The sequence below is a fragment of the Salvelinus alpinus genome, chromosome 8 (genome assembly GCF_045679555.1).
Source record: "Salvelinus alpinus chromosome 8, SLU_Salpinus.1, whole genome shotgun sequence".
Taxonomy (NCBI): Eukaryota; Metazoa; Chordata; class Actinopteri; order Salmoniformes; family Salmonidae; genus Salvelinus; species Salvelinus alpinus.
The window spans coordinates 31093070-31105820 of NC_092093.1; the positions used below are offsets into that span (position 1 = coordinate 31093070).

General features: G+C 42.3%; 1 protein-coding gene across 4 annotated transcripts in view; it reads right to left on the minus strand.

Moving 5' to 3' along the window:
• Positions 1 to 302: 302 nt before the first annotated feature.
• Positions 303 to 12751, minus strand: part of LOC139582920 (vacuolar protein sorting-associated protein VTA1 homolog) — a 51741-nt gene continuing 39292 nt past the window's right edge. The window contains exons 5-8 of one of the 4 annotated variants that reach the window (XM_071413386.1): positions 11993 to 12104; positions 5650 to 5865; positions 4137 to 4214; positions 303 to 2014 (exon numbers count right to left, since the gene is read on the minus strand). In XM_071413386.1, coding sequence (XP_071269487.1) covers positions 1869 to 2014; positions 4137 to 4214; positions 5650 to 5865; positions 11993 to 12104 — 552 coding nt within the window. In that variant the 3' untranslated portion in view covers positions 303 to 1868. Of the gene's footprint in view, positions 2015 to 4115; positions 4218 to 5649; positions 5866 to 11992; positions 12105 to 12751 lie in introns of all 4 variants that reach the window. The other 3 variants (XM_071413385.1, XM_071413389.1, XM_071413388.1) reach the window with 3 other exon arrangements.

A 12751-nucleotide genomic window follows, 5' to 3' on the forward strand; every position in this document is an offset into this window, starting at 1 on the left:
GTATAACTCTTAAGGCAACAGGCAATGAAGAAGAACAATGAGCGTGATGACAGCAAGAAACTAAGAATAGTAATCACATTGAACAGGTTGAGCAAACCTGAACATCACCCCAGACGACTAATTATTTATTACCTGAATGAGGAGAAGCCTAAGGACACTCAAAGGACTTGGTATTCATGGTACTTCTCCTGTCTCATTCATATTTTAATGGAGTGTAACCTGATTGAATAAACTAAATGTGCTGGAAGGTATCAGTGTGGTATTTTGGAAATGCAGGACTCAAAAATGTCAGTCAGGGATCATGCAGTTCATTAAAGGTTTAATTTCCAGCATTTCATTTCAATGCCCCTTGTAATGCAGCAGGGGACTACCTGGTGATATTACAAATGCTCTAAATGTAATTGTTCACTCCTTTCATCTCATTGATATACACATTTAAACATTTATTTAATATGATGAGCCTTCAGAGTGAACATTCCACAGTGAGGTCCACTCAATTATCTGCTCTTAGAGTTTCAGCACATTTTAATAATCGCCAATGGCTGTACATTACAGTTCAATTACTGTTATCAAACGAACACTAAAAGGGAGAAGAGAAGGTCATCTTCAAAGCTTGGCTACATAAACAGAGCAAATTAGTTAAATACATTTCAAGTGGAGACAGCAGTCGAGAGGGATGTTGCGTTCTGGATAAATCTATTAAAAAAAAAACTCAACAGACTGTTGCTGTCTCTACGGTGTGGAGCACTGGCATGCTTCAATATTTCCCAGTTCAACATCACTATGGAAATGTATAAAATGATGAACAATGACCTAAATACTTTAATTGATGTGTTTTAATAACAGGGAAATGAGTCCTTCATTTAAGTACACATCGATAAATTAAATGAACAATTTAGAAATATTAGAAACACAAAATTCACTCAGAAAATTCTGCATATTTGAGGATGGACCGATCTACTGCTCAGTCAAAGATAAGAGCATACAAAAGTACAAGTTTCGTGAAGGGAAGGGCTTTCAACTAAAGTGACATTACTTCTCTATGGGCGGTTTCCTGGACACAGATTAAGCCTAGTCCCCAACTAAAAAGAATGCACAATGGCTAATCTCCATTAAAATAGCTTTTTAGTCTAGGACTAGGCTAAACCTATGTCCAAGAAACCAACCGTATATGTCCCCTTCTTGTTGAACAAAAGTCCTCCTCTTGCTTGGACAGTTTTGTTTACTAAAGCAGACAGTATCAGTATATACAAACAGGTCACCAACCATCAATCAATTTACACATTTTATTTAAATTGTGTTGATGCAGAAATGACAGTCCTTTCACCCGAGAAAATAAGACAAATAGATACTGTATTGAAAACACAGTAAAGGGCAGATCAATGTTGCCTGAAAATAGGGGATTATATCTACTGTCTACTTGAAGCATTGGGCTACTTACTGTACGTAAAATTGATGAGAAATTTGGTATTTTTTGAACTGCAAAACGAGTACGTTCCCAAAATGTGCATGCATACAAAAGGAGATATGTGTGTTACACAAAAGTGTTATCAAACTAAGGTGAACAGGTTGTTTGTGTAAACTAATATAAGGAGTATATTAGCAGGGGATAAATGCACTGTTTTAACACAGGCTCAGGAAGTCTTTAATGAGCAACTCACTAGTTATGGACAGACATGTTAGAAGCTCCACAGCAGGAGTCCAATATGGAGACACAGATGTCATTGTTGTTTACGTTATGTTGGGACAGAATTGCTTTCTTCAGACGGATACAGCTGGGGTTGCTGTAGATTATAGGGTAACGGTCTCAGTTCTTCTGGGCCAGATCAGCGATATAGTGATACAGTGACGCCGGGGGACAATGGGTCTCATTCTTTGCCAGTGGTAAGCAACTTCAGGGCCTTCTGCAGATTCTGCACCGCCGTGCCCACGTCTTCATACTGCAGGGCACTGTCGGCGTACTTGCAGTACTTCTGAGCTCTGGTGTAGTCCTCTGGCGTGAGGCGCACGTCACCTGCCGAGACAAAGAATAAGGAGTTCCTTTGAGACAAGTGTAATTATTGAAAACAAAAGTTACATTCTATAATGTGATCTCTTAATTAAGAGAGATTGTGTGTGAGTAACACACCCCGCTCCTATTTTACTCCCTCACTGACCCGCCCTATTAGGTCATAAATTGTCTGAGGCAGACCAGCCTGAAACAGCTCTCCGATTTCTCCCTTAACTCAAAACGTATTTCACAAATCCAACCACACTCTGCAATATCACCAGAATTTGAGACACTGGCCATGAGTCCCATGACCATTTTTACAATATAAGACACTATTTAAAACTCTTAAAGAACCATGTCGGTCTAGACACATATGCTAAGCATTTTCAATTTCTTCAGAATTCAAAATGGTTTAAAGCACATTTGTGGTAACATGAACATAAACATTGAATGGTGTGTTTCAAAATGATAGGTTTCTTGTGTATATGTTAAGTAATGTTAATGGCTATTTATCGGTATGGACAATGACTAAGAACATGTGGTTTTGCAACTTGTTAAAAACTAGAGGGAGGAAAAACTGAGGTGAAAAATAACATGATTCAGGATAATTGCTTACCCTTTCACTCCGCTACAGTGAGTGATATACTAAAATATGATGATCATGGACCAAATTTCCCCAATCTTGCATTGTCTACCGGTGACTGTTCCATTTACAAAAAAAATTTAATAAACATTACGGGCAAAAAGTATTCATGTATTAGCCACATGGCAAGGGATGCATTTGTGGCTTGCCACAAGAAGCTCCCATTTACCACCAGGCATTTAAATGATAGGGTTAGGCTGAGGTTGGGTAGATTCTGAACACTTGTGTTAAATCAAGGCAGTGGGCATTAAGGTAATTTTATAACCTTGGCCCTTCAGAATATACCACTATGCAAATGATGTTCCATCTGAGGAAAGATTTGCACAGCTCTGAGGGTGGTTACTCTACTTAATATTTGGGGGCAGGTTAAATGGTCTGGTCAAAGACCATCATTGCACTCTCAACTGTTTTCAAAACATCGCCTAAAGCCTCCTCAAATAGAGAAACAGAATGTCAATATTCTAACGTTTATCTATTTCTTCTTATTTTGCTTGGCTTTGAAGGTCATAAAATAAAGTGATACTTCAGGAATTTGGCAATGAGGCCCTTTATTTACATCCCTAGAGTCAGATTAACTCGTGGATACCATATTTATGTTTCTGTGTCCAATATAAAAGGAAGTTAGAGGTAGTTTCGCGAGCCAATGCTAACTAGTATTAGCACAATGACTGGAAGTCTATGGGTATCTGCTAGCATGCCAGTCATTGCGCTAACGCTAGTTAGCAATTGCGCTAGTGCTAGGAATAGATCAGGCCAAATCACAGGTGTACAGCATTGTGTAAATATTATACTGTACACTTTTATTCTATAAACTTCCAGCAGATAATTTTTTGCCTCAGTGTATTTGGTAATGTTATGTAAATAAGGTATGCGGTTTTTATTTTTAATACATTTGCAAAAAATTCAAAAAAATGTTGATCTTTGTCATTATGGGGTATTGTGTGTAGATTGATGAGGAAAAACATTAATTTGATCCATTTTAGAATAAGGATGTAACGTAACAAAATGTTGAAAAAGTCAAGGGGTCTGAATACTTTCCGAATGCACTGTACGTCCTGTGTAACACTATCACACTGGCTCCTGCTGAGTAAGCTATGTAATTATCACCTCTCATGCCAACCAAACACTGTGTTTTCTGCTCTCTATTCATTAACATTTATTAAGGCTGCATTGTCATGACACTGCAATTGGTAATGTAGTCATTTTCTTTTCATCAGCCAGTGATTATTTGGGTTTTGTCTGTGGTCATATTTTTCCCACCAGTGCTGGAAACCAAGAGCCCGAAGTCTGTTTTCCATAAAGCATTTTATGAGGAGACCTGCCGTGTGCCAGTCTTTCTCCACCCCTCACGCCCCCCACCCTTCATCTCCTCACAGCCAGGAGGTGGTGGTTTTGGGGTGTGGGTGAGGTGAGGTGAGCCCCAGGGTGCCTGGTGAAGGGAAGGGGGTACTATGCGGTCCCTGTCCTGTTCTCACTCCTTACCTTCCTGCTCTTACTCCTTACCTTCCTGAGTGGCACTCCGCAGTGAGGGGTCGACCGCTGGAATGCTTCGGGGAACAGGCACTGGTTTAATGGCTTCTCCTGCTAACACAGGGGAACAGGGCAGAGTTAGTCCAGTCCACCTCTCTAGTCCACCCAGAACCTCTAGAGTCCAGGAAAAACAGCACAGGGCACTTTCAACTTCTGCTACGCCACAACCAAGAAATGTGTTGGCTAACGCTGGGATATGACTTTATGATGTATAAAGACAAGTGGTTTGAATGCACTTGGAGACCAGTCCTCAGTCCATTCACTCCAGCCAAACGGATGATTGACTGCAGATCTATGATGAAAACAAGGTCACATTTGATGATCATAACCTGGAACAATGTTCATTTTTCTCCTCACAGCCAATGTATAGACTCCTGAAACAGGTTCCAGCTACATTGGTCCAAAAAAACAAGGAAAGTCCTGGGGGAAATCTGTGCAGCTATATTTCATGTGTTTGTATTGCAGGATCTGGAGTTTGCAGCGTGGTGTTCCGCCCCCGATTCAATTAGCGCCTGAACACCTCTGGGGTCACTGGGTGGAGACCAGTCATTTCCTCTGTGCCTGGGAGCCAGTGGGCTAATCACAGAGGACACAGGCAGGCCCTGGGCCTCCGGGGGAAAGCACCCTATCAGGGCTTCAGAATGGACCCTGCTCTCACTGACCCCCTGCCTTCACCCCTGGCTCTGCTTTGGCTCTGATCTTTAAAAAGGTAGAGCGAGAGAGTGATAGCAGGGAAAACAGGAAGACACGCAGGGTAAAGTCAGCAAGGCCAAGACCAGGACAGACCTCTGCCGCCCACGGCCTGCCAAGACTGAGTCAATAAAGGAAACTATGATAAATCTCAACTGTCCATATTACATCCACAACCTATGTTGATGTCCTTTATCATCAACAGCAACCTTAATGAGCCTGTGGCATATTAATAACAACCACTAGAGAATGAATAAACAAACATATCTTGTTGGTCTTTGTCTGGTGGGGCCGTTACAAATGACTGAGTGTTGGCTGCTTTGTGTGAGGCAACTGTCCCCTGGGTGATATGGGACACAACAAGTCAGCCGCAAAGAAAGCAGTCATTAGGGTTCATTACACAATCCTGTCTCTCCGCTCACAAAAGACCTGCCAAGGAAAAATGCCAAAATATACAAGACGGGTATAATGGCAAAGTGTATCCCATAGGCTTGAGCAGAGCTGTACTCAAGTTATGCCAGGGGGAACACCGCTCTCTTATACATCAGGAGAAGTTTGCGAAAAATGGTCAGATGAAGAATTAGCCTAGTCAAACTAAGCAGGCAAATAATTAGTCAAGTCTATGTAGTTTTCATCATGACCATTCTGTCTCTCTGCTAGAGCTGATCATGCTTGTAATCACAAAGAAAGACTGCACTGATCCATCTAAAGATATGAACAGCTCATGAGTAGCAATCTAAAGGCTCTGATGAGTGTTGTGGATGACAGGGTGGTGTGTAGAGCTACTATACTGTACCTGCAGGTGGAGGGAGCTCTGCAGGTGTGTTGGCTGGGCAATGGGCTCCAGGGGGGATGTGGATATTGTTGTAGTTGGTGGGGGGGTAGGGGAGACCGCCCATGGACCCAGGCCCCTGGTTTGGATCCCCGAAGCCGGGCTGGGAATGAGGTGGAGACTGGGGCTGAGCAGACTGGGAGGAGGGTCCCCCTCCACCCTCAGCACCATACTCCTCCTCTGGAGAGACGAGGAGGGAAAAAAGAAGGGAGGAATTTAAGATACAGTTGAAGTTGGAAGTTTACATACACTTAGATTGGAGTCATTAAAACTCGTTTATCAACCATTCCACAAATTTCTTGTTATCAAACTATAGTTTTGGCAAGTCGGTTAGGACATCTACTTTGTGCATGACACAAGTAATTTTTCCAACAATTGTTTACAGACAGATTATTTCACTTATAATTCACTGCATCCCAATTCCAGTGGGTCAGAAGTTTACATGCACTAAGTTGACTGTGCCTTTAAACAGCTTGGAAAATTCCAGAAAATGATGTCATGGCTTTAGAAGTTTCTGATAGGCTAATTGACATTATTTGAGTCAATTGGAGGTGTACCTGTGGATGTATTTATAGGCCTAACTCCAAACACAGTGCCTCTTTGCTTGACATCATGGGAAAATCAAAAGAAATCAGCCAAGACCAAGAAAATTGTAAACCTCCACAAGTCTAGTTCATCCTTGGGAGCAATTTCCAAATGCCTGAAGGTACCACGTCGATCTGTACAAACAATAGTACGCAAGTATAAACACCATGGGACCACGCAGCTGTCATACCGCTCAGGAAAGAGACGCGTTCTGTCTCCTAGAGATGAACGTACTTTGGTGCAAATCAATCCCAGAACAACAGCAAAGGACCTTGTGAAGATGCTGGAGGAAACAGGTACAAAAGTATCTATGTCCACTGTAAAATGAGTCTTACATCGACATAACTTGAAAGGCCACTCGGCAAGGAAGAAGCCACTGCTCCAAAACCGCCATAAAAATGCCAGACTACGGTTTGCAACTGCACACGCAACTGCACTTTTTGGAGAAATGTCCTCTGGTCTGATGAAACAAAAATAGAACTGTTTGGTCATAATGACCATCGTTATGTTTGGAGGAAAAAGGGGGAGGCATGCAAGCCAAAGAACACCATCCCAACCGTGAAGCACGGTGGTGGCAGCATCATGTTGTGGGGGTGATTTGCTGCAGGAGGAACTGGTGCACTTCACAAAACAGATGGCATCATATGAGGAAGGAAAATGATGTGGATATATTGAAGCAACATCTCAAGACATCAGTCAGGAAGTTAAAGGTTGGTCGCAAATGGGTCTTCCAAATGGACAATGACACCAAGCATACTTCCAAAGTTGTGGCAAAATGGCTTAAGGACAACAAAGTCAAGGTATTGGAGTGGCCATCACAAAGCCCTGACCTCAATCCTATAGAACATTTGTGGGCAGAACTGAAAAGGCGTGTGCGAGCAAGGAGGCCTACAAACCTGATTCAGTTACACCAGCTCTGTCAGGAGGAATGGGCCAAAATTCCCCCAACTTATTGTAGGAAGCTTGTGGAAGGCTTCCCGAAAAGTTTGACCCAAGTTAAACAATTTAATGGCAATGCTACCAAATACTAATTGAGTGTATTTAAACTTCTGACCCACTGGGAATGTGATGAAAGAAACAAAAGCTGAAATAAATCATTCTCTCTACTATTATTCTGACATTTCATGATATTGAAATAAAAGTGGCGATCCTAATTGACCTAAGACAGGGAATTTTTACAAGGATTAACTGCCAGGAATGGTGAAAAACTGAGTTTAAATGTATTTGGCTAAGGTGTATGCAAACTTCCGACTTCAACTGTATGTAGTTTGCAGTCCCTCAGACCTCGGTCATGGAGCTCATATTGTTTGCACACAGATTTATACTAAACTTTTCACGTTGACAATGGACAACTGGCCTGCCCCCATATCACGTCTGTTATCATCTGATAAGGCTGAACTTACGCAAGACTGAATGTTAAGTACTGATATGAGGTATAAATCTATAAACAACCCAATAAAATATATTACGGCGGATGAAGTCAGAGGACAACATGCAGATATACTGCCCACTGAGTTACATAATTTCCTTGATGTGGCAACAATATTAGAGGCTGACTCAAGATTGTAGGGTACAACAATAACTCAACCAAATAGGTCACAAACACTTTTTCATCAAAGCACAACAGGATGCTACACTTTATCTTGGTAAATCCCTTTCAAAAACATTTCCCACATTTTTTTTTCTTTCTCCAATCATGTGGATTTTACTTCTGAAGCTTCAATTCGCAATATGCTTCAATCTAATCCGAAGACCATGATTGGTTCATTTGTCACTGTGGAGACCGTGGCGTGGGTATGCTTCAAGATGAAACTACGTGCACCACCAGGTCCCAGACCAGCCATCCCCTCCTCACGCCGTCTTGTGCAAACAGGAGGAATGAGTCACCAAGGAGGCCCTTTTTTCCTTCATGCAACCAGTGATGCAAAGGAACGTTACAGGAAACCTTACAGCCATGGAAGTGGATCTGAGCTTCCAACACACAAGGACAGCTTCTTGGCATGGATTGGCTGAGATGAATTAGAGATGGCCACTTTGGGGCAATGTGCCAAGTGCCGACATACTGCTCAAACGGAACGATGTGAACACTAAGTTGTGGAGAAACATACCAGACATTGAGCCTAAGTTTTCTTATGCAAAGATGAAACCTAAGATTGAAAGAGAAGTACTTGAGTAATGACAACATATAAAAGACTAAACATATTTGACTTTAAAAGACTATTCAGACAAAAACAAGACTTCAAAAAGTGGCAAGTGTTTTGTGTGTACTGAACTTCAATGGGCTTAACAGGAAAAGGTTATCTACTCAGTCTTTGAGCTGCGATATACACCATATGTTTCTAAAGCACACTGAGCCAAATCCCAGAAGAACAAGCTTAAATCCTGTAATGCAGAGAGAAAAAAAGTAGGAAATTCCATTTCATGGGTATGGCGCCTGTTTGTTAGACTCATTAAAAGTAATACTACGCTCAAAACATATTTTGGAGTGACCAGATTTAATTTAAAGAAAATATTAACCCCAAACTTATTTTCTGAGATTAAAAATCATACATTGTATGTGCCATATTTGACACCACTTTGGACATAGATCCCTAACCTCCATAAAATGACATTATGAAAAACAGACCTCAACACATTTTCATAGATGTTTCTGTGTCAGTCTTAAAAACATTTCCTCTGCCAATATTAGTGTTTCTCTAGCATATTGTCCCGTTTTCCCTCAGACTCAAGGTGAAATTATATGGCTGGAGGAGGCTAACACAAATAAACCGTCTAGGTTTATGTGACAACGTCGGCATTTGTCGTGGAGCGAAAGGCCGTTAGTCTACGGGAAGACCCAGAGGATTGAGGGGCTAATTGGAGGGAGTAGGCCACATGAGGATGGGGAGGCCTGGTCCCAGAACATCTCTCTGAGATATGGAGAACTATGGAGCTGTGTAACAGGAACCGGGTATTTTCCCTGCAGACTCTCCCTGCTCTGCTCTGGTCACTCACAGCCCAGCTCTGCACAGCCTCAGCCTCACACACTGAGCAGCATTGTATCCTACTTACTTACAGAGGGGGATCTTGATTGCTCCGAGATAAAACCCCCCCTACCTCGCTGCTCTCTTTGGATCAGATGAAACTCCCACGATTAGAGCCACGTGAGAGACAGACAGTAAAGATAGTCTCACATTATGTCTGAATCAGTGAAAGGAGCAGAGACAGGAGCTGTAGTTGAGCGTTTCGCCAATGGCCCACTTAATCTTGATTTGTGCCAATAACAGTTGGGAGTGATGGGCGTTTTAAATGGGTGTTGACAGCGACTCTAGCACAAGGGCTTGGTTCAGTCGGACCCAATAAATGGCCAGCAGGGTGAAGGAATGCACAGGGATAATGAGTGACAGAGACTGTGAAGAAGGGATCGTAAACAGATGGAAAGATTTTATCGAATGCAAGTCTCAAGGCTCAGAATGCTGCCTTGTGCATAGGACAGACAATCCCAAAGATTAAAAGGATATGCATTAAATTCAGTCCTGCAGTCACAGCCCAGTGAAACACTGCATAGAAACTTTCCTCCTCGTAATGACACTCCGAAATTATATATATTTTAAACCAATAATAAGATTCAAACAAAGTAGCCGCAAGGCAATTTTTGTGCTGCTTCTTATCAGAGTTGAGCTGGTGACAGTCTTCTACTTGGCCAAAAGGACAACTCTCAAACATGGCAGATGATGGATAATGTAATTGATTGGCGACTGCAGAGGTACTGAATGTTCTGAAAGAGTCCCTAATCCTAATGATAGACTGAAAAAGACACTTCAGCACATTACTGATGCCCTGTGAGAAAACGTTGACTGTATTTGTAGCTTGTGAAGTTGAATTGGAGTTAAACACTACTTTCCATGCTTTGCCCTCAACACATTGCTTATTTGAGATGTGACCTTATTTTTCGCGAAATGTTAAGGAATCAAATACGTCTGCACTAGTTTCCATCGTTTGGTGGCATGGCTACAAAACAAGCGTGCCTTCACTGACTGGACTGGACTTGTGGGCAACATGGCAAGCAGCTTGCACTTGTTTGTTCTGCCTCTGGCTCACTCTTCAATCGGGACAGGGTTCAGCACCACGGTTGAGGCTTGGGGAAAATATGCTAATCAACAAAGTTGCTTCCTATTGGCTCTCTGTCATTTCAACAGTGTTTTCCTCCATTCCGTTCCCCTTGCTAATCATCTCTTCCTCCTTGGAAGTGGAAAGTCAAGCAAATATGTATCTGAGACAATGCAGTCACTGTGGGCCCTAAACAAAGCAAGATTTATTCCCACACGTAGGTTTCAATAACCCACTAAACAGGTCAAATATAAGACAGTAAAACCAATAAAATGTCAAAATGGCTATGAATCTAAAATAAGCTAATAGAAAAATCTGAAAATCTATCCCATATCAAAATACAGTAAAACCAATCAAGAGTAAAAAGCCAAAAATCCCCAAATGAACACCCAAAGTACAGTCTCTGCTCATCATTGTAACATATCCTATTTTATTTTCCATTTACACTCTGTTTTCATGTAATAATGAGCAACAGGCCACCCTCTTCCTGAGTTGTTTGACAGACATGTGGAAACAGTGAGATGCAGTGATAAGATCCTGATGTGTGTGGACTGAGTTAGACTCAATACGAGGGAGAGGAGCGAGTATGATATCAGCTTTTTCTTGGCAATGTTACACATCAGTGGGAATAACCATGCATGATGTCACCACCTACAGAGGGAGGCCCACATTCAAAACAGGCGGGAGGGAGGGGAGGGACGTTACTCTCCCCACACAAAGAGCTGAACTACACCAGAAAGTAGGCTACGTCTAAAACTAGCCTTCAGACTGTCATACTGTAACTTCTATTCAATTGTGTGGCTAAAACAAGAGATGAAATAGGGGACAGACCAGCCGCATGTTGATTTAGAGACCCTGTCCCCATAGTTTCAGTCTGGGTGCGGGTTGGGTCGCAGTAGAGTGGAGGGCTCCAGAGATGACTTCATCGCTGACACGTGGTGCTCAGGTCAAACGTACAATATCACGCCCAGCAGATGTTCAGAGAGGAGCACAGTGATCTAACCGCGCCATGCTCTGCTTCATATCACACTCTAACCGGTGGTTAGGAGGGTCCCCAGGCCCTGTCCACCACAGGCAACATCCGTACCGCCTGGCCGACCACTCAGTTCTAAGTCCGAGATGTAGTTACTTTGGGAGTCTTGGTCTCTAAAGGGTGTTAAAATGTACACTGACAGACACACATGGGCCCTCACACACAACCAACATAAGACTGACATATGTACCCCAATAATACACACTAATTTTAAGACTGTTCTTAACCAGTGGATGTCAGCCGCAACCTTCAATCCAAAGGTTTAGTAACATATACTTCTTACACCACAGCCACGGGGTAAAACGACCTACCCTGGGCCCTTCCTGCCCCTCTAAGGATAAGGGGTTGAAAAAAAATCATTAAACAAATATCAGCTCTCTCTCACACACACACAAAGCCACTGCGAGCCTCCGAGGCTGCACCCTCAGACTTGATAAGGCACACAATGACGGCCAACCTTTACTGACTGAAGCAGCACGTCACCCAGACGGAGAAAAGCGGGTCTAAAAGGCTCCTGAAGGAAAGGCCAGGAGAAGAGGTATTTTCTTAATGGGTCATAGTTTGTTTGGGTGGCTGTGCTGATAGAATATCAGTCCTTACCATATGTTTCCTCTTCATAGCCAGCAGGGCCAGCCTGTGGGGTTTCACCACTCTTCAGACAGTTGTGGATGTAAGTGGCCTTCCATCTCGCATACTTCCTGTGCTGGATGTTCTGAAAAAAGGGTAAGAAGAGAGGGAGGTGGTGGTGAATAACACAGAAATAATCAAGATAAGAGAAGTGAATTAAAAGCAATTAGATAAACAATGGAGACCGGAGAAAAGGGCTTATGATACGACTGTTTTGATTATCCTTTGGCTTACGGTGGAGGGATGGGGACAAGGTGAAGAAATTGCTGTGGTTTCTAACACCCAGGTCACGAAATTCATTAGAAGTTCTATGGACCTCATTTGAAAGTTCCCTCCTTGGTAATCTTATCTGTGGATTAATTAACTGGAAATTCTTTGGAGGAGCTAGTGAAGAACTTCACTAAACTACAGATTCACTTTAGTCAACAAGTAAATCCAGGTAGTTTCTGATTTACCACAATTCATTAAATGACTATCAGTCACATGCACAGGGTCGCAGACGTAATTGCACGGTACAATGAAAACTAAAAGTCAAGTAATTTCTAAAGCAACTAACACTATCATAATTCTAATCTACCCCTGGAGATAACAATATACTAGACCTGAGGGAAGGTTTAGGACTGATGATAGCTACGATTTAACAGGCTCACATACAATCTGAGGAAGCTCTCTAGATCACCATCCACTAAAAGTTTTGTCCCTCCTCTCTCTGGTGCTGAAATGTCCCTTTTT